Below are 24629 nucleotides of genomic sequence, written 5' to 3' on the forward strand. Positions count from 1 at the left end.
CCCTTTTGGAGTGTAAAACACAGGAATTCAGGCTACTTGTAACTGGCACCAAATGTATATGGGGGGGGGGGGGAAGCTGGGAGCATCCCCCCACAGAGCCCATGTGATGGGAGAGGACTGTTGCTTCATGTTTAAAAAAATAAAATAAAAAAGTCTAGTATTCATCAGGAAAGAAATTTTTTTATATGTATTAATACAAAATAGTTACTGAAATTTAGCTATTGAAATAGTTATTTAGAAATTCTTGTCATTCTACCAGTCTCATGTTTTGACCTGTTTTCTAAGTTTTTATTTAATTAAATTTATCAGTAAGTGCTGAATGAAGAAAACAAATACAATATGAATAACAAAAGGTTAAGTTAAATAGCTATACTTAAAAGTGGAGGTATACTTTTCCAGTTCTTATGGAGAGGAGTAGATACTGTCTAAGTATGTCATGCAACTAGACTGAAGCTGCTTTTCTGTTCTTTTTGATATGAAAACAAGCCTGACTTTCAGCCAATAATAAAATACAGGTTTCTTGGGCAATTATAACTACTAAACCATCTCAGTTTTGAGTCTCTGCCCTCTATACCTTGTAATTTTTCTTTAGCAGTGTTGGCAAGCATGCATTTCCATGTTTTGGGGGCTGCAAATGCATTACTATGTTACTATGAAATGCGTTCTCATGCTAATATTACATCATCTTGAAACAAACCTAAGAATGTATCCACTGTATGTGCAACTTGCTATCAAAATCATATACCATACTAAAATAGCTGCCACGGCCAACATGATATGATAATGGTCATTATCTTAATGTAGAAAGCTGTGCCTTAAAAAAGCACACTATGAGAAAGCAAGCTGGCAAATTGAGATTTTTATCAACCTTTGTACGAACTTGGTGAGGTTTTTTTTACTTCCGTTAGTTGTTAATTCTGATTAGCATAACCTGACGTTCATTTTTGTCAGAGAATAATGTTCATTGTTCACTGAAAGTAGTAAGCATAGAAAATTAATTAATCTGATATGAAGTTCTGACTTCAGAATAGTCAGTAAAATACTACACTGCTTCTGTAACTTAAACTAGATACCTCAGAATCTTTGCAACAGTCTTTTTGTACACAAAAGTAATAGTCTAAAAATATCAGTTGCTACTAATTGCTCTCATTAGAGCTGACACAATTCTGTGTGACAAGCTGTGCCAGAGACTTGGTCCTTGAAGCCATCTTCCTTTAATTGATCATTTTAAATTGAAAATCTCTGTAATAAGATTCCAAATTCATTTTTCTTCTTCTGGAAAATTGCCCTGTAACTTTATTGGAAGAAAAAAAAAAAGAAAGAAAGAAATTACATGCCTGCTCTATTTTTATAGCATGAGGCACACTATTGTGGTTGGAGTAAGAGTTCTTGTATTTTTACAGCTGTATATGATTACTTACAGCAGACCAGGGTACTTTATACTACTACTTTATACTCTATAATGTTGAAGTGATATCTGATGAAATTTGTCCTGGCAGTTTTCACAGATCCTGATAATGTTTTGCTCATAAATAAAAAGTTTCTAATATTAAACAACTATCAGGAATTGCCTTATTGGAACTTTAAATGTAATATTATAAGTAATATAAAAGTCTTTTTTTGCTGTGTTACTTGAATATTGAAGTGTTTAGTAGGAATTTGTTTCCCTGTAGATCCTTATAAGGTGTTTGGTTTTCTAGGTTTAATTCTAACGAGGCAAAAAGGACAGTAGAAACAGTGCATCACAAATAACACACATAATCAAAGACTGACAGTGCATTTTGTTGAATATCAGGGTGGTTGCATGAAAAATAAGGCCTTCTTTAAATTGTAAGACTTAATGATGTGTCTTTTAAATGAGCGATCTTGAAATTAAACTCAAACAGTTCATACCAATCTAACGTACTTTAGCAAATGTTTTCATTCTACTGGATTTTTCTCAGCAGCTTCTGAGACTGGTATATTTTTTAAAATAGATGGTGTATTTTTTAAAATAGAAATACTATTCTTTCTGAGAATGAGAAAGTTATGGCAGACGTATTTATGGAATGGAAGCATAAGACCATAAATTCATATATCTTTTTCTTCTTTTTGTGTTTTTCTTTTTTTCTATTTTTTTAAGTCTTAGAATAACCTAAATTGTGTGTTAACACAATGCTTTTCAGAAGTCTTTTTGGTCCATAGCAAAGAAAAGGTGTTGTGTTTCACTCTCTCCATGTGTTCTCATCTTCAGTTCTTTGCGGAGTAGGGGCAATTTCACCAAGGAAAGAAACAGTCTTACACACTTAATCATTGTATTTTAATTTAGTTTTATTTTTAAAACAAACAAAAAAAAGCATTTGAAAGCGCACTTTTAATCAGGTGAGACTAGAATTTCACATTTCATTCTTTGCCTTTAATGTTTACAGGTAGACTGTTCCCTTTTGTCCTGTGAAAATTCAGGGCACATGTACTGAGTCTATATCTCAGTTGTTCATGAGGTCTCCTTTCAGTTACAGCTGAACAAATAGTGCCTACTATGTCAGAAGGTTCTTTCACTGCACTGTTTTTCTAAGATATCTGGGTTTGCAGTAACACGAAATATTCACGGTACGATTTTGTTTGGTTCTACCCCTTCCATTTGGTGCACCTGGGAGTATGCAGTTTTCATTAATTGTTAAGTTTTTTTAGTAGAACATATGACTTTCAGTGCTGAGGTAATGAGATGACAAAAGCCAAATTATTTACCGTTGGTTGATACTTCATTAGTCATCTTTATCTGATTTCAAATACACTTAAGAGTGGTGATTGTTTTTAGGCAAAGGAAAGCAAACAGCATGTGCACATTTTTTCAAGGCGGGATCTTTCTTAGCACTGAGTGTAAGAGAATTCATCATGATTTTCATGCTTTCACAAAGCTGTTATAGTGGTGTAGTGTTTTAAAAACTGTACCAAGCCAATTGGCAAAGTTATGTAGATAAAGCTAAAACATACATATTATCAAAATTTTACAGTTAGTATCAGGAAAAAGTAAAAAGAGGCCAGCAGTTGTTTCTGGGGGGAACCAAAGACCAAAGAAACCCAAAGCCCGGAAACAGCTATTCACAATTTCTGTTGTCTTCTCTAAATATTTTTTATAACTAAAAAATAAAAAAATTCAGTGTGTGGGGGTGATGGCAGTGAATGAACTTTTTTGTGCAAGCTAAGGGATTTTTCCTTATACTACCTAGATGATGGAGGTAGAGAGCCTTTGTAGAGCTTTATTTGGTAAAAAATGGATATTGTGTAATATCTAGTCAAATGAGGCAGCCTGTGGACCTATCTGCTGCTGTTGTCAACCTGTACTCTTGGATCCAAATGTGCAGCTGGTGCAGATCGACACATTCGTCAGCTTGTATCAATCTCTGACAGCTTTTACTAGCAGCAGATCTTTCTCTTTAGGGAAAAAGGGCTTTACTGTTAGATTAGTAGTTAATGGAAGGGTGCATTTTGATATATAATGTGCAGTTTGGCTTGGTTTCAGGCCCTGTTGTATGATGTGTGGTTGAGATACCAGGAATTTGCATGTATTTGGGCCTTTTCAAATAGGTGGTGCAGTTCAGGATAAAAAATGAGCTCATCAAATGTTTACATCACTCATCGAGTTGGGGAGGGGGGTGCTTGATTTTGCTTTTCATTTTAACAAGGCAGTCTTTTTGCCTCAGCGTTTCCTTGGAATGATTGTATTGATTAGGACTAAAAGTAATAAGTGTTTCATGGACGTTTCTGCATTGTCTCACACAGTGAAAACTGGAGAGGCCTCATAAAAGATGGCCAGTTGGTGGCAGTGCAGAAGGTAAATATCTGCCAGGATCATGCTTTTTACAGCCCCTAATACGTTAATGTGCTTTTTCTTCACATGATCGTAAGTAATGAGGACATCAGGACAAAATGAGGCCCTGTCTCTGGAGAAGTGATTCCCTACTCTGTAGCTAATGCAAAACTGCAAGGGTTTCTTATGTATGGAGAGTTTTGAGAGATGTCTGTGATGTAAGTTGCTGTGGTCTCTTCTGAAGTAAGCTTGAGAGAAGAATTCAAGATACATAATTTTGGATACCTCTAGTATGGACATCCATATCTAAGCAAGTTGTTGAAGCTCTCTATAGCCAGTGGAGAGAAATAGCCATTGTAGGGCATTGCTTGTTTCATTATTCTACATATTTTGCTGCTGAAGATAGGTGGGAAGTAGCTTTTTCTTTCAGTTATGTATAAAGGCAGCCTGAGTGATTTAAGGTAGGTGAGAGGAATCCAACAGTTGGAGGGGTTTATCCTGTTCCACATCCGATGCTAGAAATGGCCTGGAAGAGACGGCTTTAACATTGCACCCCCATTCAGAGCCTGCGCAGTTCGCAGCCCTTCTGTCCATTTTTTCTTAAATCTTACGAAAGGCTTGTTTTTGAAAGTACTGATGAAAAATACTGCTGACTTTTAGTCTTTCACCACTTTGTTACTGCTGCCCGATACCTAAGTCTCCTTTCCTGTGTGGTCTCCCAGCATCTCCCATCCTCAGCATCCAAGTACTTTATCTGGCACAGTTCAGGTTGCCAGCATGGCACTCAGCTGCCATGACGGTGGGGGAAGGAGAGGCAGAACTCGGACTGTGCAGCAGTCTCCTGCCTTCTCCCTGGGTTTTATGCAGTACTTGTTTAATGGGGGAAGGCAACATGCAAAAAAATTCTACATGCTGAATTTCTACTCCTGTGGCTTGGATCCATGTATGGCTTCACGGTCGCAGTACTATGTTGTCCAAATTTAAGTCAGTAAAATAAAGAGGCCAAAACCTTAAAGTCATAAAACCCTTTTGCGGGATAAAAAATAAATTGTCTTTTCCCCTATCTTCTTTAACAGTCTAGACATGACGTATAGTAATTAGGAATGGTTCATATAATTTTTTCAATTGTACCTTTATTGTTTGTAACAGATGTCTGATTAAGGGATTTTTTTAAATGAAAAACAGTTTTCATTGTTGTGGCAAAAACACCAGTGATAATATTAGCATTATAAAGAAAACGTAAGCTCTTAAAGCTTAACAAATAAGTTGAACTCACTTATTCTTGGCAGCAGTTAGCTTTAGAAGAAAAATAGGAAGAAATTAGATTGTATAAAAGTTAAACTTGGAGCTTTTCATATGTAATGCGTCAAATAGAACTGTGTGTGTTTAGCTTATAATATACCTGTTTTGTTTTCCCTATTATAAACTTGCTGGAAATGGCTTGTTACAGGAAAGATTAATTAGCCTTTAGTGAGTTAATGCTAACAGTCTACTATATAAGGAACATGATTAAAATGTGAACTTAACTTGCCAGGTTTTTTTATTGGAAATTTACAGCCAGTCCTTCATCCAACAAAAAAGGGAAGCAAAATTTATTCGGGATACGCTTCACATTAACTTTGTTCTTAGCATTTCAGAAGTCAAAAGAGGCCTTACTTAAATTTATTAAAATTTCAAGTTTATTTCACGTCACAAGAGCAGTGTAGAAGGATTTTTAGAGACCTACTCTTATTGTGTAGAACTCTTTTTTTTTCATTTTATATTTGCTTGTCTCTGTACCATGCAGATTTGTTTAACAATATTTTATGAACATTTTTTTCTGAATGCTACTTAATGCCTTTCTTATAAACTTTCTTTCAAGTTTCTTTCTAAGAAACTTTCTTCCTCTTCCATATTTCACATATATTTTAATTTCAGAACTGATTGTTTTTTTTTCAAAGCATGCACAAATTTTTGTTGTTTTTTTTTAAAGTTTTGGATAGCAATTCAGTACAAATTGCCACCTAATGCTTGTTTTTAAGTCTTATATGCAGGGTTTTAAAATGCAAATGCACATTAAACTTTAATTACAGAAAAAGCCTTAATGACTACCAAATTAGAGATAAATATTCATCTAAGTAGCTCAGAATATAGTGTAGTTTGAATGTGCAGCAATTTGTGCCGTAATAGTAAAAGTGTCCGTTTTAGGTGGTTAATACTCTACAGGCTTCTGCCAGTAGAGCTTTGTCGATTATGATATCTCTTTGCATTTATGACTGAAAGCTGGCAGCTATTTTTAGTGTTGGTCGGGTCTTTTGTAGATGTAGTAACAGAGTAAATACTCCAGTTTTCCAGCATTTAGGGAAGAGATCTGTCTGAAGTATTTGGTTTTCCAACATCATTGCTAGGAAATATTTTGATTCTGTGAACAAATGTCAAGTTTTGTGAGACTGTGCATGTTAGGTGGAAAATCATTCAACGCAGGAAATTTATTTTAAAGCTAGTGGTTATTTTCCATCTTTATATAGTAACTGAATTTTTAAACATTTCCAGGGAATACTGAGTCCTGTGTTTTTATAACTATTAGTAGATGTGTTAGTATGTTAAAAATAACTTTCATTGATGTGAAATAGAAGTATTGCTTTATAAAAGGACAAGGTTTCAGACAGTACCTTTCTTGGAGATAAGTGACATTTGAGACATGATTGCCATGTAACTTCTTTGTAGCACAATTCCTTATATGGCTAAAAGCAGCCTTTTTTGTCATCTGATTGGAATTTCAAACCAATGAAGACATAAGCAGTCAAATGAGTTTCTTATAAGTAGCACTTTGAGATGTTTATTGTGAAAACAGGAAACACTTTAAGTTTCATGGAATTTAATTTACTTAAGCGAAGAAATAATGATAAAAACTGAACAATCATTATTCATGTTTTAGAGTGTAAGTACTTTAAAAGTGTCTCATGGAGAACAGCATTTTAAAAATAAATAAATTTTCAAGTTTGAGCAATAGAGAATACTGAATACAAAAGAAATTCTTACAACAAAACTGGTTTGGTTAATTCAGAACACTACAGTGACTCAAGAGCATTTGTTAAAAATTAAATTCACTTTGTATTTATTTCAAAATTACCAGTGTTATTAATTCATCTCGCAGTGGTGTTTTCAAAAGCAACTTTGATTTTAAACTTTAGAATCCTTGACTTCAAACACATCTCAATTTTTTCTTTATACATCTTCCATTCCTCGCTAATAGTGTTGCACTTTTCTACAATTTTGGAAAATCCTGGAAATCTGATCCAGGAATCATCAAAGCCACAGAAGAACAAAAGAAAAAGGTAACCATGAGTTATTCTAAAGCTGTTGTCCTTCAAGGATGGTTTACCTTCTGCCAGTTGGTCTGAGTAGTTTGCTGTTTAGTACAGGAAACGTCAATAAATTGTATAACAGAATGGCTAAAATATTGCAAGGTTTTTCCTTCATTTGTCATCCAGATTTCTTTTTTAATTTGAAAGATATGTCTTACTGGTCCAAAGTTGCATTGAGTAACAAAATGAAATTGCAACTTAAATTTACAAGATAAAAAGTTTAAAAAGCACTTAGGTGAAAATGAAAATGTGAAGTTACTGAATTTTGACTTAGTGAAACAAAAATGACCGACTATGGAATAAATGTTAGTTAATTTGTTTCTCTTAAAAACTTTCCATATTTTCTATCATCTCAAGTTTTGTTTTCCTTTGTGTCTAAATATGTTTGTCTGAATGCCAAATACTTTAAGGATAAAATAAGCCAAATCCCTGGCAATCAGTTCTTTTTTGTTTTGGTTTACATATTAGAGATAATATGTATGATCTTACAATAATTTTCTGAGACTTGATAACACTATTGTTAGCAATTCTAATTTTTTTTATTGAAATGCATTTTTCTCAACAGTTAAACTGAGGATTGAAAATGACAAAATTAAAAGCAGCAGAAACATTTTTTTGTTTCTTTTTTGGGCAAGATTCCTAAAAGTTCACATCCCACCAGAAGTCAATGAGATTTGTCCTCCTAGTTCACACTGATTTGTAAAAACACCTGTATGGATTGACATCAGACCACTGGGTATTATGACCATATATAGGGATAAAAATGTAATAGCCTTTAAAAAATGCTGTGATTGTTTAGATGACTTTTGTTTTTTGATTCGTTGTTACTGGGTTTTCTTAGTGAATGTGCAGATTTACCATGAAGATTCCTTTTCTATTAGTGCAAATTTGCCAAAATGCATTCTAGTCTACGTACTATTCCTTCAACTGGACTGAATAATTACATACAACTTTAGAACAATCAGCAACTGCACTCTGGTTCTGATTCAGCAAATTGCACAAATATGCAATTCATTTGATCTACTTGCGTAAGTAGTTGAATGTGGGCATAAAACCTGTGCTGAGCTGGATATGACTTGCAGAATGCAAATTCTTCAGTCACATGCATATCAGTTTATGAATGTTTTGGATTTTTTACACTGCAACTAACTGAATTATCAAACTATCTATTATCGGGGCAGAAACCACTGTGGGGCATATACTTTAACTTGGCCCAGTGTCGTACTTTCTCCCCTGGTTTCATAATCCGTCTCCAAATGTGTTTAGGTTAGGTTGAGTTAGCCTTTAGCTGTTGAACAATTAAGTAACCCAAAAATTCTTTCAATTCCAGATGACCAAGTTAAGTATGTTTGGAAATGTGCCGTAAGCAACATTTTCAAGTGTTTATTCTTCTGATACATCTTGCCCATTTTTGGTCTAGTTATTACAAAATAACCGGAGTCACTCCAAAAAAATTAATAACTAAAAAAAATTAAAAAGCACAGAGAATAGACCTAAGGTTTACAAAGCACAGAAAACTGTCTCTCAACTTGAGCACTCCTGAGTCTCTATGCATTATAAATTTTAAGGAAAGTTTTATTTAAAAGTGTCTCTGCTCCTGCTCAGTTCTGTTCTCCTAAACTTTGGGATCTCACTGGTGGATAATTGCTGAACTCCAGTGTTGAGCATCACAACATGCAAATTCCTTTGTGCACCTCTTCGTTAGTGTACAGATACTTCCACTGAAATCAGAGGAACTATTTGTGAAATTCTCCAGAACGTATTAGAATATCAAAAGCCAGACCAGCAGAAATGAGAAAACTGTAAAGACTGTTCCAGACTGAAGATTGGCAGTTGGCTTGGATTGCAACCTCTTATCGCCCTGAGATCGGCAAAGAAAGCATTAAGACCCTGATTTGCTCCTGAAGTATTGATTGTAGCTTTTACTGACTGTTTTGAGGAAAGAATTCCAGATTCTAGAATGTTTCTATGCACTTTTCTGACCAGTTATTAAGTGGACTATCTTGGGGGAAAAATTTTGCAACTTCAGTCAAGTTCCCCATGTTGTTGGTCATCATCTCATTCAGAAAGTGGTATGTGACACACAAGATATTCATGGTTTGAAAGTGAACAGCAGACTAGCCTATTTGTTGTTAGGCTGTTTATGCTGAACGGATTCTTTCAGGATCAAGGAAGGCTAGTTTGGCAAACGGTGCTTTCAGGGAATTTTCCAGATGTTGCAAATTTCATTTAAACCTTCTTGTGGCACAGATTTCAAATGCTGAATTCTAAAAGTTGTTGTAAACAAGTATTTTCATTTCATGGAATAATAGGTTGTTTCCTTTGCAACAATGGAATGGATACTGAAGGAGCGCACAAAATAAAAAACTATCAATTCCTGTGAAGGAATAGGGATGCTTTAACAGATATTTGCTTCTGTGTATCACTTGATCCATAAGTATAGCATTATCTGTAAGAGACGGGAGATTTGGTTTGCTTTATACCTTTCCTTTGTAGAAGCTCAACATCTAAGGGAAGAGGTGAATATAGATTTGAAGGTTTTGGTGGGATACTTCTGGAAATAAAGTCTGTTTTTTAGAGTGACCGATCCTGCTAGCTTCCTGAAAGGTCTTGTGTGGTCATGTTTAGAAAATCAGCTTCATTATTTTTGATAGGTTTAACATCAGGCTAGTCAAACTGGTGCTAACCACTGTGTGGATGTATCAAAATTAACATAAGCTTACTTTTTCTCTAATTAAATCTGGGTAGAATAGGAATGACTATAAGCTAGAATTCTTTCAGAAAGAAGTGTCTATATTGGTTTAATTAAGTAGGTTTAAAATCAGTTTCAGCTGAGTTTGTTGTTCCTGTGTGTAGAAAATGCCTGAGATAGAGTTCACAATCCTAGGTCTGAGATGCAAATACTATATTGGTTGTCAGCACGTGTCTGTATGCTAAATTCTCATTTCATTTCTTTGTTTTTTCTGCAGACAATAGTAGAACTTGCAGAGACAGGAAGTCTGGACCTCAGTATATTCTGCAGTACCTGTTTGGTAGTGTATTTTTTTTTTTTATCAATTGCGGCTCTGATTTTATTTATTTGTTTTATTCTGGGCCAAAACTAGATATTCATATGCTGAATACATTTTTTGCTTTAATCATGCAATTTCAAAGACGGACTGTTTTTGCAATCTTTCATTAAAGCACTGTTTTCATTTAATAATGTATCCATACACAAAAACCAACCCTGCAATGGTAAGAGGAAAAAATTGATCTTTGTACGGATGATTTATTAGTGTCACAATCCAAATATCTAGTATGTCTAGCAAGAGAACAAATGGTTGGTAATGCACAGAATAAGTTAGGAAAACCATGGGTGACATCTTACTACCTTGGTGCCTCCATTGTAAAGCAATGTGGTACGTTGAGTAAAATATTTTTCACAGATTAATTGTACTCAAAATTTGGCGGCAATCTGAAAACAAAAATCTTAATTTTTGTCCTTTTTCTCTCAATTTGGCAAGCTTTACATCTGTTGGACTCGTTATTTTTCAGTTCCACCACAAAACACTTGGAGAAAATAACTGTTTAAGGAAAAAAAGAAAAAAATGAAAAAGTAGCCTGTTTCATAGTAAATGTAATGCAAGTGTTTCTTTTTTAGAAAGATAACTAGCTAATATAAAATTATCAAGGTTGTCAGTATTATGCTGTAATGCTCTGTACTATGTAGAAGGCAATTGATGCTAATTCTAAAAATTTAGAATCCTTTTATGCACTTACAGGTGATATTTCTTATGGAAAACAGATTCTTAAAATTGAATCTGGAAAATTACATACAGATGTGACACCTTAAAAAAATTACATGGGTTTGTGTGTATACATATATAGATAGATAGGTAGATCTCAGAATACTTAGTATCAGTTTTCTTTTTCCCTTCATTGCCATTTTATTTCTTTCAGAATATAACTTTTTTTAAAAAAAGTTGGAATAATTTAACATTCTGAATTCCACTGAAATTTAGTCTTGTTTAATCCTATTCCTTTCTTTGGAGAAGTTTACATTAGCAGTCAATTATGAATAATGAATCACAGAGTTCAAACTCATGCTATACTGTCATTGTAAAAAGCTGAAGTGAAGCTGGCATGCAAAGCTCAGTAACTGGAGGGAGTAGGAGAACTTTATATGAAAAAGAAAACAAGCTTTTTAAAAAAAGTGAAAATCATCATTTAAGTAAGTTTGTATTCTACATATATGCTTGTTTTACATAGTATATAGATAAAGTTTGATGCTAATTTTAATGCAGTCTTAGCCATTAGGCTTGAAGTTCTCTAAAGGATTAACAAAAGAAAAATCAATGTATGTTTAAATCAAGTTTTTTTTTTCTGTAGTAAAACTGTCAGTTTTATTTTACCGTTCTAAACAAATTTTAATATCCATTACAGATACGGAAGCCAGTGAGGTCTAAACACTGTGGTGTATGCAATCGATGTATAGCAAAGTTCGATCACCACTGCCCATGGGTGGGTAACTGTGTAGGTGAGTAATTTGCTAAAGTACAATTTGCTCATAAGAGTGAAAGAAAGGAAAAGCTTGTGAAATTGTTCCTAAATGTTGTACAGGATTTTGTCTGTTCTTTTTTTGCTGATGACGGTGATTTGATTTCTGCAAAAGTGTGAGGGGAAAAAAAAACTGTTTAGGGCTTTTGACAGAAGGAAAAGCATATTAATTTTCAGTTTTACTTTTCTTCTACATATAGTTCTCTGCATTATTTTCCTTTGTAATGTCTGTTATATACACATCCTCAAAACTTCTTTGTTTCTAGTTCAGTCTTCTATCTATATATTTTTATTAATATGAACTCTAGCAACTAAAAGACTTGTAGCTTAACTGCATTTTCACTTTGTGCAGAAAGGGCATGTACTTATTCCACAACTGTTTATCCTTTATATGATATAAAACTTAAATTGGGAAATCATAGGTAAGAGAAAATTAATGGAAAAGTATATGTAGTCAAAATTGTAATAATTATGGCAGTTAGATTCGGAATGACTTCCCATTGAGTCGTTGTTCTCTCTTTGACCTCCATCTAGTCATTTATCCTCACTCATGATGATGGGAGGAACTGATGTATAACAGGAATAAAGTCTAGAAATGCTACCATTCCCTGTCTTTTTGAGAAACTTGTTTGAAAACCATTGTTGCACAAGGGACGCTGAACACTTTTCACAGCTAGGACATGAGACAGCTTCCTTCACCCATTTTCTGGACAAAAGAGGAGGTAGCTTTAATCTTGGGGAGTAAGCAGGACTTGGGTTCATCAACTTCCAATGGCAAATAAATGTTATAGTCCTTCCAAATGTATGTAATAATAGTCACAGCAATTTAAAATGACTGTCCTTATGATCAGGAGTAAAATAGTCACTGCTGGGATTTAAATTGTAATGTGGCATCGCTAAAGTCCTACTGAGATGGATTCATCTCACTCCCTCCTGTTTCATGTTTCCTAATGTTGTCGCTACCTTTTGAGTTATATTTTAAATGTTTTACTATAAAGACCAAAGAGGTCTTTAAAAGAAAAAAAAAAGGGGGACGGGGTTGGAACATGTTTAGTGACAGTTTGATATTTGTTTTATAAAAGTACTGGGGAAGATCCAGTACTTTAGACTGATTTGAAAAGCATTAAAAAAAAAAAAAAGGGGAGGGAAAGCCTAGTTTGTGTTTAATGAGAGAATATGTGAGTAATGGGATTATGTTAGTTGGAGGAAATGTTTAAAAAGAAGGTGGTGCCAAAAAAACAAGTCCTCTTGCAAGTGGACTTGTACAGATCGGGATAATTGATGGTAAAAGTAAACATCAGAACACTTAAAAGTATGCTGGAAAAAAGCATTAGAAATCACATTATGGGAACAGTGCTGAACTGTAGGGAGTGATGGTCTGGATGACCTTATATGGCTTTTCTGTCTCTGATTTGTACATGGTGGCTCTGAGCATACTATTGCACAACAAAATCCATTCTTAAAACAGCATTCATGGTATGTTTGCTAAAAAAGGGAAACATCAGTTACGACTTTCTAGAAAGGCAGAATTTGGAAATGTTTTACGTGATCTTCCTTTGGATGTGTTAGAAGGATAAGAAGGATTTTACTAAAGATAGGCTTGGGAGATATTGTAACAGTGTGTACAGAAACTCTAAAATAGTTCTTTTGGGGATTAAAGTTGTAACACAAAGAGATCAAGGATCAATACTTTTACCGCTGAAAAAAGTGACAAGTGAAAACTGTTTTTAAAATATGTATTTGTTTGGTGTTTGGGGCAAACTGTATTCGTCCTAACTGCAAAATTTTAGCTAAAATTACAATAAGCAAGTCTCTAACGGTGATTAAACTTATCTTTTAATAGGGTATCAAAATGACATTATATATTTTACAGTTGGTTGTTTAATAAAAATCTGTTGATTTTTCATTTTCAACACTTAAATTTCAAACAAACTGCAAACTTGCAACAGAAGCTTAATTTTCAAATAATAGCATGAAAGGAGATATCACTGAATTTTATTATGTTATATATCACACTGGTTATGCTGAAGTCATACTGAATTGTTGTTCCAAAAGCAGTGGCTAAAAAATTAGGCCCCTTGTATATAAGCAATTATTTCACAGTTTAGAACAATGATTTTGCCCCCCCCATATAAAAATTCTTCTCCAAAGGGCTATAAGCAGGAAAAACGAAGAAATGAGCAAGCCATCCAAATTATGCAATATAATTCCATTAATTTAAAAATCAGTTAATTGTATGTTGTTATTTATGTATAAGTAACATAAACACAACCATATAAGAGAAATCAGCACCTATTTCTTACCATATTGTTTTTAACGGTAGAGGATCACTGCCTGTGTGTTCCTGCCTGTTCCTGCCAGTTCAGGACGACCCTGTAGGGAATAATGCTCTGTTTTGCCCAGTCTTATTTAAGATGCAAACAAAAGGCAGTTTCGCTACTTTTACTTTTTAAAGTCTTTTTAACTGTGACCAAGGCTGTACCTGTCTCACAGTTTAAACAGTCTGTGCTATGTATAGTTCGTACACAGTTTTTTGTCAAATACAGTGGGATTTCATGTTAAGTAGAATATTTGGCTTGGTATCACTGGAGGTGCTACTGAAAGGAGAATTTCATCAGTTTATCAGGTGGACCTCTCAGTCAGTGTTTAACTTTCTTTTTTTAAAATGTCTTTCATAAATCATAGCAGTTCTGAAATTTAGGATGCAAATGGAAGCAATACCTTCGAGGCCTTCCCAACACTATTTCTCGTGCGCTTTTAGCTGACTGAAGGCAATGTTACAGCATAGTTTACATCTGAAGGAACTTGTTTGATTTTTCAAGGAAATGTCTTGTGCTTAGTCTAGCTTGTGTTGTATGTTTATTTTTCCTCATCTCTTATTTATATATTCTTTCAGTTCTCTTGCTAAAAGCACTTGATTGTTTTCAGCCTCTAGAGGATGCTCTTGTTTTAGCAGGCAAAACATTTGGCATAATGAACAAATAAATGCCATGCTGGTAGTTGCTGACAGTCAAATCTTTTACAGCCTGTTATCCTCTCTGGGTTCAGTTTACAGCCTAGAGCTGTTGGGATGTTATGATAGTGGACATATTTTATAAACAGAAAGAAAGTTGAACACTTCAGAAATATGAGGTACTCACATAAGAAGCATCTTTTAGCTGTATTAATGTTTTAAAAAGATTCATTTTTAATAACAGCTCTTGTTTTTTTAACTTACATTTAAATTCAGTTATAAACAGAATATTTGGGGTTTTTCTCATTCATTACTTTAACCAGGTATTTAGGCCTCTTCAGTTAAATGTGTTTGCTTCCAAGTTCTGTTAGAGACTTTATTTATATTTAGCTGCATCAAGAAGGTTTAAGTGTAAATTATGTTTTAACTTATGTTGTCACAGAGGGTTGTGTATTTTTTCATATTTCCATTTCTTTTAAGTAAATGAACTCTGCAGTCTGTCAAATTTTTTTAGTGGGATTTTTAAAAAACATTGAATTAATTCTTGGCTGCTCTTGGCTCTGCAACAGCTGTTACCAACATTGCTCTAAACGTTGTCTGTCAATAATTGTATTAGTTCATGACAGAGGTCATCAGTGAAATGCATTCCTGTGAATTTCATCTGTAATGTGACAGGAATTCAAGAAGCTTTGTTGTACTCAGACATAAAAAGTCACAAGTGAAACAGTTAAATTTCACTTTATTAGAAGTTATAGAAGCTTAGTAGGCTGGAGAGTAATAAGCAGTACCTCTAAGTAAGGAATTAAACTTCCTGGTGTAGTGTTGTCTCTTTCCTGAAAGTGTGGTAGTTTGATCCCTGTTGTTCTTGTGCAACTTTAGGAGCAGGGAACCATCGCTATTTTATGGGGTACCTGTTCTTCCTGCTTTTTATGATCTGCTGGATGATTTATGGATGCATCTCTTGTAAGTAAATGTTTTCTTTGTTGCTTATAAATACTTCATTTCCTGGTATGGGGTCCCCCCCACTTCAGATTTTTACCTTATCAGAGTTCTGATACTTTTAATTCTGGAATTGAACTCTGTAATCATTGCCTGTATCAGTATTTTAAGTCAGAAAAGGAAGCTTTTCTTGTCCTCGATTTTGTCTTCATCACAGCCGTGTGTGTGAATGTCATGTATTAGATGAGTTGAGAAAAAAGCCCAGGGGTAGGGAAAGGAAGAGGGAGCAAATAAAACTGTTCTAGCACATTGTCATTTTCTTATTTCAAGTAATGTAAGATGCTCTAATGTCAGTATTATGTTGGTGCATAGTAAATGTGTGATCTTTAGTGTTCTGTGTCGTTTCTGACACTTTGTTTTTTTTCTAGATTGGGGATTCCACTGTGAGACAAGTTATGCAAAGGATGGATTTTGGACCTATATTACACAGATTGCTACCTGTTCTCCTTGGATGTTTTGGATGTTTTTGAACAGTGTTTTTCACTTCATGTGGGTGGCTGTGTTACTCATGTGTCAGATGTATCAGGTATGGCACTTCACCTGTAATGCTGAATCTTGGGAGTGACATAAGAATGTTACTCCTATATATTAAATGCTTCCATCATTTTAATTTAAATGTTCATTATGCAAGATTGAGTGCTCAGTGTCTGAACCGTAGATGGAGGAGGTGGGCATCTGTTGTCTTTGGATAGAAGATATCATACACTTCCCATTGTTTTTTGTTTTCTTTTTAAACAAAAGGTTAAAATACCTTTCTCCCACTTTCCATTCTCAGACTGACAAAAAAAGGCAAAATAGTCCAGAGAAAGGCAATAAAGATTAATAGAGGCCTAGAGATTAAAATCTATGGGTAGAAGTAGGAATAATGCAGTAGGTCATTAGCAGAAAGAGGACAGTAACTTCAAATGGGATGCAATATTTTCTTAAACTGTTTGAAAATGATTTGTTAGGATCACATGACTACTCTAATCTGACCAAAACCAAGTTCTTCATGATATGCTTTAAGGCTAAAGACAAGTCATATTGAAAGCCTTTAATGAACAATGAGACTTAACAATTAATTTAATCTTTCCAGAGATCATGGAATTAAAAATCCTCTAAGGTGCAGGTAAAACTATGTAGACAATTTGAATTTTGTCCTCCTTTTTCTATAATGCTCATGATTTACAACATACCCCAATTTCAAAATCTTGTCTGTGTGAGCCAGGACCATTCAATCTTCTAGGGGTCTTTCCTGCCCAAGACAAATGAGCTAAGGTGACTACATGTATTTCACATGGCTTTCAAATTGGTCTAAACCACCAGGCTTCTGAGGCAGGATCAGCAGGCAACTTTTCAGAGAGCTTTCCAACATATTTATGTAAGGATCCATTAAGCTTTGCATGATTCCCATGAATATTCTGATTATTCCTTATTGGATATTGAATATTGGAATCATTCCATGGTTCCTGTGAATACGATTTGTAACGACTCTGAACTATGGCCCTTGAAAAAGTACTTCTCATAGTATTTTTTATCATTAGTGTAATTAAGCAAAATAATTCTACCATTTGACTCTACCTAGAAACATGAACTAAAGGAAATACAAAAACTGAACGCACAATCATTACTAAATTTCCTAAGAGTATTGTGCATGGGAAACTTAGATTCACTTTCATCTATGTCTTTGGACATTGCCATAATGATGGAATTGTTAAGGATATTTTCTTGATAACCTCTTCTGCTCTACAATTCCACAGCCCCTGCTATTGCTGCCTTTTTTTTTTTTTCTTCTGCATGAAAATTAAGGTTTGACTTGTCCTCCTTACCATCTGGCCAGGGTTACTGCCAAAGCCCTAGCTACCACCTCAGAAAAATAATTTAAAACCTTGACAACTTCTTTCCTCAAAAGTTGGTGTTAAGAGCTCATCTATATACACAGACATGAAACTCCGCTAGATTTCATGGGGTCGGAGAAAATGCTTGAGACAATACTCAAGTACATCCAGATGAGACAAACAAGCCAAAATTTAACACTCTCATTATTCTTGCTCCTGTAACATGCAGTAGAGTTGAATATTTGTATTTCACTAGGAATTATAAAATTTTATCTTGCATAAGGCTGCTAGCAGCATTCTCATATATTTGTTTCCAATAATGTCACAGTACAGTAAACACCAGTTTTATGTAAGATGCCCTTTTAGGCCAAAGTAGTTGGAAAGCTGTTACAGTAAATCACAGCCTTTGGGCCAGATGACTTGTGTCTAAACCTTTTTTCTGGTCTTCTTTTTATCTTATAGATAGAAAAGTTAAAGTTATGTTATTGCAACAAAGTCATAAATGGAAAAGAAATCACTACCAATACTATAACCAGAATTCCAGGACAAAAATAAGATGATTTGAATGCTGTGTAAAATAACTCTATACAGCAGATTTCAGCTGACTATATATAAATAGTTAAAGGCATCTCTTATGAACTTTCAGGTTGGGATTTATTCAGTGACTGTGATTTATTTCTGATCGCTTTCAAAATTAAACCTTTTGTGCAATCATCTGGTACAGCTGTTGTTTGTACCTGGCAGTTGCAAATAGCAGAGCTGATCAAGTTCTGTGGATGGAGTTGTGTTGCTTCTGTTATGGCTCGGGGCGTTTTAAGTTGGGACCCTATAATTCCCTACCCCCCCCCCCCAATTGTCCTTCAAAAGAAAAAATATGAGAGGGGAAATTCGGTCCTTTTTCAGTCTGTCTCATTAGAGTTTGTTTGCATGTTTTACTTGTGCTAAATTGCTTGCTTTTCTCCTATCTTCAGATATCTTGTTTAGGTATCACTACAAATGAAAGGATGAATGCAAGACGATACAAGCACTTTAAGGTTACAACCACATCTATTGAAAGCCCATTCAAGTAAGTTTTAAAGTGTAAACGTGTATTTCTCATTTGGGTAGCCATGTACATGACTGAATTGCACAGCTGGTTGAAATGGAACTTAAAGTATTTTCAATATTTGGAATGCTAAATCTGTCAGCTATTTTTACACATTCTACTCAATTATAGGAAGGGAAAAACATTTTGTAGTGACTCTGGACAGGAATGCATAAACCCAGAAAATAATGCTTTCCAGTAAGTGGTCATAGTTTGCTGTAGAGTTCTGGGGAGAATAAATTGAAAATACCCTCTTTATAAATCAGAGATTTCCGAACGAGGGGTAGTTGCTTACTGCATGGTGCAGGCATTGACCTGGATCTTCACCTCCACACTAGGCACTTTCTACTGATTGATATTAGTGGGCTGTTAGATTTGATGCAGTGCACTTGCTCCCCCCTCCCCCTTTTTTTTTTAACTGTGGGAAAGAGACAGCACTTCCTGCTCAGGAGGAAGAATATGGCCAAAACTGAGTGAGAGAAAGGGAGCAGGATGTCCCAGGGACTGAAGCCAATGTTGGGTGGGTGAGACTTGGGCTTTTAGGTATCAGTAAGTACAGGGTAGGTTAGGTAGTGGTGAGGGTGCGAGCTGAGTGAGAGAGGGGAGCTAGGGGATGTTACAGCACTGGGATGTCAATACTTGAAGGGTGGCAATATGGTGGCATGGAGCAGTTTACAAAGTCAGAGCAAGATGTAGATGAAGCCATGAAACTGGAATATTGATGTGCTGAGGGTATGTTATACATAAGGAATGGAAAAGGGACACAAGTGCATCTCATCCTGCTGTGTGTGCTGTGTCCCATGTGGGAGATGCCTCTCTTTCAGGTGGTACCAAGGAAACAGGAGATGGGAGTTTTTCTTGTAGCTTAATTTTGTGCTAGAAGAGAAAGTTCTGTGAGATTTCTCTTTTTTTTTTTTATATATCCCTTTATACAAAACTTAATGAGAAATAGACAAGCATCTTTGTATGGTTGCGTTCTTCCTAGAGGTAAGAGTTGTAACAAAATCAGGTAATTACTGTGCCTGAAGAACACAGGGCTGTGGACAGGATAGGAAAAAAGTACTGTTTTTGTCCCCAGGTTAGTGTCACATTCACAAACCATTTCACTGAAATAAGTAATATTCTAAAAACTACTCCTGCAAGTAACACCAGAAGTTTAAAATAAGCGACTTGGCATCACCTGTCAGATGAAGTACTGACATCAAGAATTCATGTTCTCCTATTTGCTTCAACCTAGTCTGGCGTATATAATGACACAAGCTTCCCTTCCAGAAAACACTGATCTATTCAAATTATGTGTAATTAAGTATAAAATGAGATTGTTTTCCTGGAATTTTGATATAAGCATCTTAAATATTTGACAGTAAACTGATTCAGCAGCAGAAACGCTTGAACTTTTCATTCATTTAATTCCATGCGATAATGCTGTCTTAATTTTGTGCTGTCTGGGGGCTTAGCTGATCTTAGAGCTGCAGCTGGTGAACCAGCACATATGACAGAGATAGATCAATCTGAAGATCAGTGTTGATAAAAATGGAAGTTATTCTAGGAACACATTCACTTCATGCTCTTTAGTGTCCTGCATCCATATGATACAACTTTTGTCTTGGGAAGGGAACTGAATTATCATGATATTTTATATGATGGTATGTTGTCAATCACGTTACAGTTTTTTCATGCAGTTTTGGCAGATAGCGAAAGAAAGTTAGTGTCTTGGCTGTGTCTGAGACCAAACATTAATCAATCTAGTGACTTGTTCTTATTTCAGAAATTACTCATCAGCAAGCATTAAGATAATTCTTGTATGCATTGGTTTTCTAAAGGCAGGAACTTAAAGGGAGAAAAAGTAGATTTGTAGGTAGGTGAAAAATGTACTTTGTTAGGTGAGCTATGATATTGCTTAGTAACATCTGTTTTTGTTTTGTTTTCAGCCATGGATGTATAAGGAATATTATAGACTTCTTTGAATTCAGATGCTGTGGTCTTTTTCGTCCTGTTATCGTGGACTGGACAAGGCAGTATACAATAGAGTATGATCAAACTTCAGGATCAGGCTACCAGCTAGTGTAGCACCACGTTCATCCTGTGAGCATATCATATCTGAGTGGTGCCTGAAAAATATTCTCTCTCTCGAATCCACATCCCTTGAAGAGTAGCATGCTATGTGTAGGGCTGATGATGAATCTTAAGGTAACTTCTCTTCGTCAGAATTTTATTAACAAAAGTAAAAATGGACAGAATAAACTGCCAAACATGATAAGGAAGAGGAGGAAGATCAAAAAGGGATTTTAACAGTTCTTAACATGAGAATTATTCACAACAGCATATTCACAGTATTTGTTGTTGGGTTTTTTATTTAAGATCTTTCACAATGGAGCATGAGATTATTAAAGTATTGACATAAGTAGTTATGTTGTGCTGAGCAGAAATATTCATTTCCCAGTACAGATAATTCCAGGGGAACAAGAATTCAGAATAAAAACCCCCCTAAATTTCGTGATGCAAAGTTCACTAAGATTGCTACATTGTAGTTCCTGTAATGTGACTTTTTAATACAGGTTTTCTATAGTATTATGTACATTGAAAAATGTGCATTCCAATACTGTGATAAAAATCATGTGGTGGGAATCCCTTGTAATGTGTTAAGTTATTGCAGTAGAGCACGTCAGATAACGTTAACAAAAAAATACGTTGCCTACGTTTTTTGGTGATTGTTATTGCCACCAGTTCCTGGTACAACTAAATACTTGTAATAACCCTGTTCTGAGATTATATAGTCTGAAAATAAACAATTGTGCAAATAAGGAAAGCTCTTCTTTCAAAGTTAAAGCCCTGCTTAAATGCATGATACACCTTTAAAACTAGATTACAGTATATAATATTCAGCAGAAAAAAGTGGAAGGAGTTTATCTTTGAAGTGATTGTATAAATAACTTATGAAATAGTGATGTTTCAATATTAGGTTTCATCCCCATGCAGTACTGTGTAGTGTAATCGGAAATGTGTTCAAAGAGAAGTGTTATAGGGAGAACCAAGGATGTGACTACAAAAGTCTCAATTATAAAAAGACAAGATATAATGGTTTTAAATTCAATGTGACTACAAAAGAAGAACCTAAAGCTGTCTGAAATACTTTGTTTGCATGTAAACTAATGGAAGACAAACAAATTAACAAAAACAAAACAGTACGATCCCAATAATAGCACATACAAGTAGAAAATCTAATGCAACATTCTGAGGAAGATGGTGTATCAGGAAGTGGAAATCACCTTTTTTTTGTTTTTGTTCGTTTGTTTGTTTGTTTTTAAGTTCTCATGCTACAGATATGTTTGGAAGGTAAGGAATGATCTGAAATTGCATTCCAAAGGGGCTCTTTTGAATGTGATGCACTGATTTTTGTTATGGTGTTTTCATATACTCATAGTGAATTATTCACTGCTTCCTTAACTATTGTTTACAGAGAGACTGAGAATCAGGTTAGTTCTCTTCTAAGTGCTGTAGCAACCTAGTGGTTCGAGAAACGTGTGAGGGGAGTTTGAGGAGGGGACCTGAAAGCAGATGACTGAGACCAGTGTAAAGAATGTGTATCTGTATATAAGTAATTTATCAAATAGTTTTCTCTTTGTGAGTGTGTGTTTAGTATATTTAAAGCTGCTCATTTCATTTTATTGAACCAAAAAGTGTAGGAAGATATCTAATGCGCTTTTAGTGATGTTCAATATTGCTGTTAATAGGCATTATACCCTGCAAATTCACTGCATGTTTGATGCTTGGCAAAATTAGTGTTTTCTGTAATATGCAGATTACAGGTAATAAAACAATCTAGTGGTATTCCCGCCCCTTGCCTTAGTAAGAGGAGCAGTGAAACTGTAAATAGTTGATGTTCAGTATTTTCAAGTAAACATTTTTTTCTGTAGTTGTTCCTTGATCTCAAGACATGTGCTTAGTTTGCAAGTACCAGATATCAGGATTTACAGAAGTGCAACATTAGAGTACTTGAATGTTTAATACTGGAAAAATCAACATCATCTTGGACACAGTTTTAACAGGAGAGATTTGGGTGTAGGGGTGGCAAGAAGCTTTTGCTATTTTTGTCAGACAGAATTTGTAATCCCAATGATGACACGTTTTACCTTAGTGAAAAGAGTTGACACCAGTTACTCATATTTTTTATAATCTGAAAAAGCATGAAGACTTTACAATGTTGTTTATTTTAATTAGCAGTAATGTTCTGCATTTTCTTCATCTTTTTTTCACGTTTTTGTTGGGGGTCAGTTGACGTAAGGAACTTCAGTGCACTTCATTAAATATATTATAGCACCAGAAGAGCACTTTGGTATTGTAATACGAGTTTTGGGTTTAATTGCCCAGTTGCATTTGCTACCATGAATTGTGTCATGCAGTCCATGTAAAAAATGTTTGCAAAGAAGAGGTGATCGTTGGTAATAATGATGAATTCTGCACTGTTTAGTTGATAATAGCTCTCTGGTGACAGTTTTGCTAAGACCTGCAGAATTTGAGCAATAGTAAGAATAATAGCTGTTAATCTTAACTTGCATATATGGATTTGGGGTGTATAAACAGTTTCCAGTGCAAAATGTAACTTGTCTTGAGTAATATTGAATCTTTTGATCTGAAATCATCAAAACAAGGGGGGGAAAGCCAACTATGCAGCATTTTTCTGTCAAGTTATCAAACATACAATTCACTTACTGTACCAAAACTGCATTGCTTCTGAAACTTAAGCTGATCCAGACCAAGAACACGTCAAATCAACTTAATCTGATATTGGTAGAATAAATGGAAATTTTGTCTTGGCCCTAAACATGTGCTGTTTCTTTGCAGGTTTCTATATTCTTTGATGTCCACCAGTTTTTTAATTAATATGCATAAAACAGCATCACTACATTTTAAGCTATGGATTTTTTTTGTATATTCTTTATTTATAACTGTGCCAAGTATTATTTTAATACCGTCGAGATCTTGATGTATTACATTGTGAACAAAAAATATCTGTAAAATGTTTAATAAATTAGCTCTCCTTACATAAATTAAATCTGTTAAATTTTGTAAGTTATTAATCAAATAAATATTGACTCTTAGATGCAGTGTTTGTCTTGACTTGGGATGTGATTTCGCACTGTGGTGTTTTAGTCCAGCTTCAGAAGCCATACCGTGAGAAAATAGCTGCTATCTTGCATATGATTTGAGTAATTTCTATTTCCAGAAAGGTTGCCAGGTGTCTCAGAGATAGCATGTACCCGTTCTGTGCTGACATGAGATCCTGTAAGACTTTTTCTTCATTGGATTTCAGTAAGTTACACCTTTGTACCAAGGATTATAAGTTACTATTCACTAGTTAGATAAACCTTTCTTTTGAATAAAGTATGCTGGCAACATAACTGATTTCTTAAGGGAGAATGGCTTTTAGGGTGCATTTCAGGTGGCCAAATGTAGATGATTAATGACATCTGAGATACTCTAAGGGTTAAACAAGATAGCCGTATGGGACTAGTAGATGTGATGACCAAGGCATGCACTTTCTGGGTGGCACCTGGGGAAAAAGGAATACCTTGACTCTGATGGTCTGTGGTAAAGGTAGTATTAATAATATTAATAATTCTAGTAGAAACAAGGTAACCAGCCAAGTCAGAATTTACCAGGATACTTATAGGCAGCAATATATATTAATATGTAAGGCTAGTACTTCAAAGCACACCTGATTTAGAAGAGGAAAAAAAGGTCTGTTTTTTGCGGGGTGTGGATTTAATACTGATTGAGAATTGCCACTGCTGTTGTCCCCTTTGCAGGCAATGGTTCTGGTGGGGCAGCTGCGCCCATGCTTACCTCTGCTGGCCATCCTTCAGCTTGCCCTGTGAAGGCCAAGAAAGCTACTTTCTCTTTTAAAAAGACTTTCTATGGTGGAGATCTCCATTTGAGATGCTCCCTCACAGCAGTCGCTGCTTTGGGGAGGTACGGGTGGGCTGCTGCTGACTTGAAAGTTGGCTGCTTTGTTTATTTGGGAAGAAGCCTGCCCTTTGCACCCTCATTACAGTATGATTAGTGTCCCCTCCCTTGTGCTTTCCATGAACCATCTTTACAT

The 24629-nt window shown here is 35.0% G+C and overlaps 1 protein-coding gene across 1 annotated transcript in view; it reads left to right on the top strand.

Moving 5' to 3' along the window:
* ZDHHC17 (zinc finger DHHC-type containing 17) overlaps positions 1-23628 on the top strand; it is a 108428-nt gene extending 84800 nt beyond the window's left edge. Inside the window, exons 12-18 of the mRNA XM_026074271.1 lie at positions 6983-7107; positions 10107-10169; positions 11560-11653; positions 15506-15589; positions 15994-16151; positions 18414-18508; positions 20458-23628. Of these exons, the coding sequence (XP_025930056.1) occupies positions 6983-7107; positions 10107-10169; positions 11560-11653; positions 15506-15589; positions 15994-16151; positions 18414-18508; positions 20458-20596 (758 nt within the window). The 3' untranslated portion in view covers positions 20597-23628. The remainder of the gene's footprint in view (positions 1-6982; positions 7108-10106; positions 10170-11559; positions 11654-15505; positions 15590-15993; positions 16152-18413; positions 18509-20457) is intronic.
* Positions 23629-24629: the final 1001 nt, after the last annotated feature.

This window comes from Apteryx rowi, unplaced genomic scaffold, assembly GCF_003343035.1.
Source record: "Apteryx rowi isolate R43461 unplaced genomic scaffold, aptRow1 scaffold_385, whole genome shotgun sequence".
Taxonomy (NCBI): Eukaryota; Metazoa; Chordata; class Aves; order Apterygiformes; family Apterygidae; genus Apteryx; species Apteryx rowi.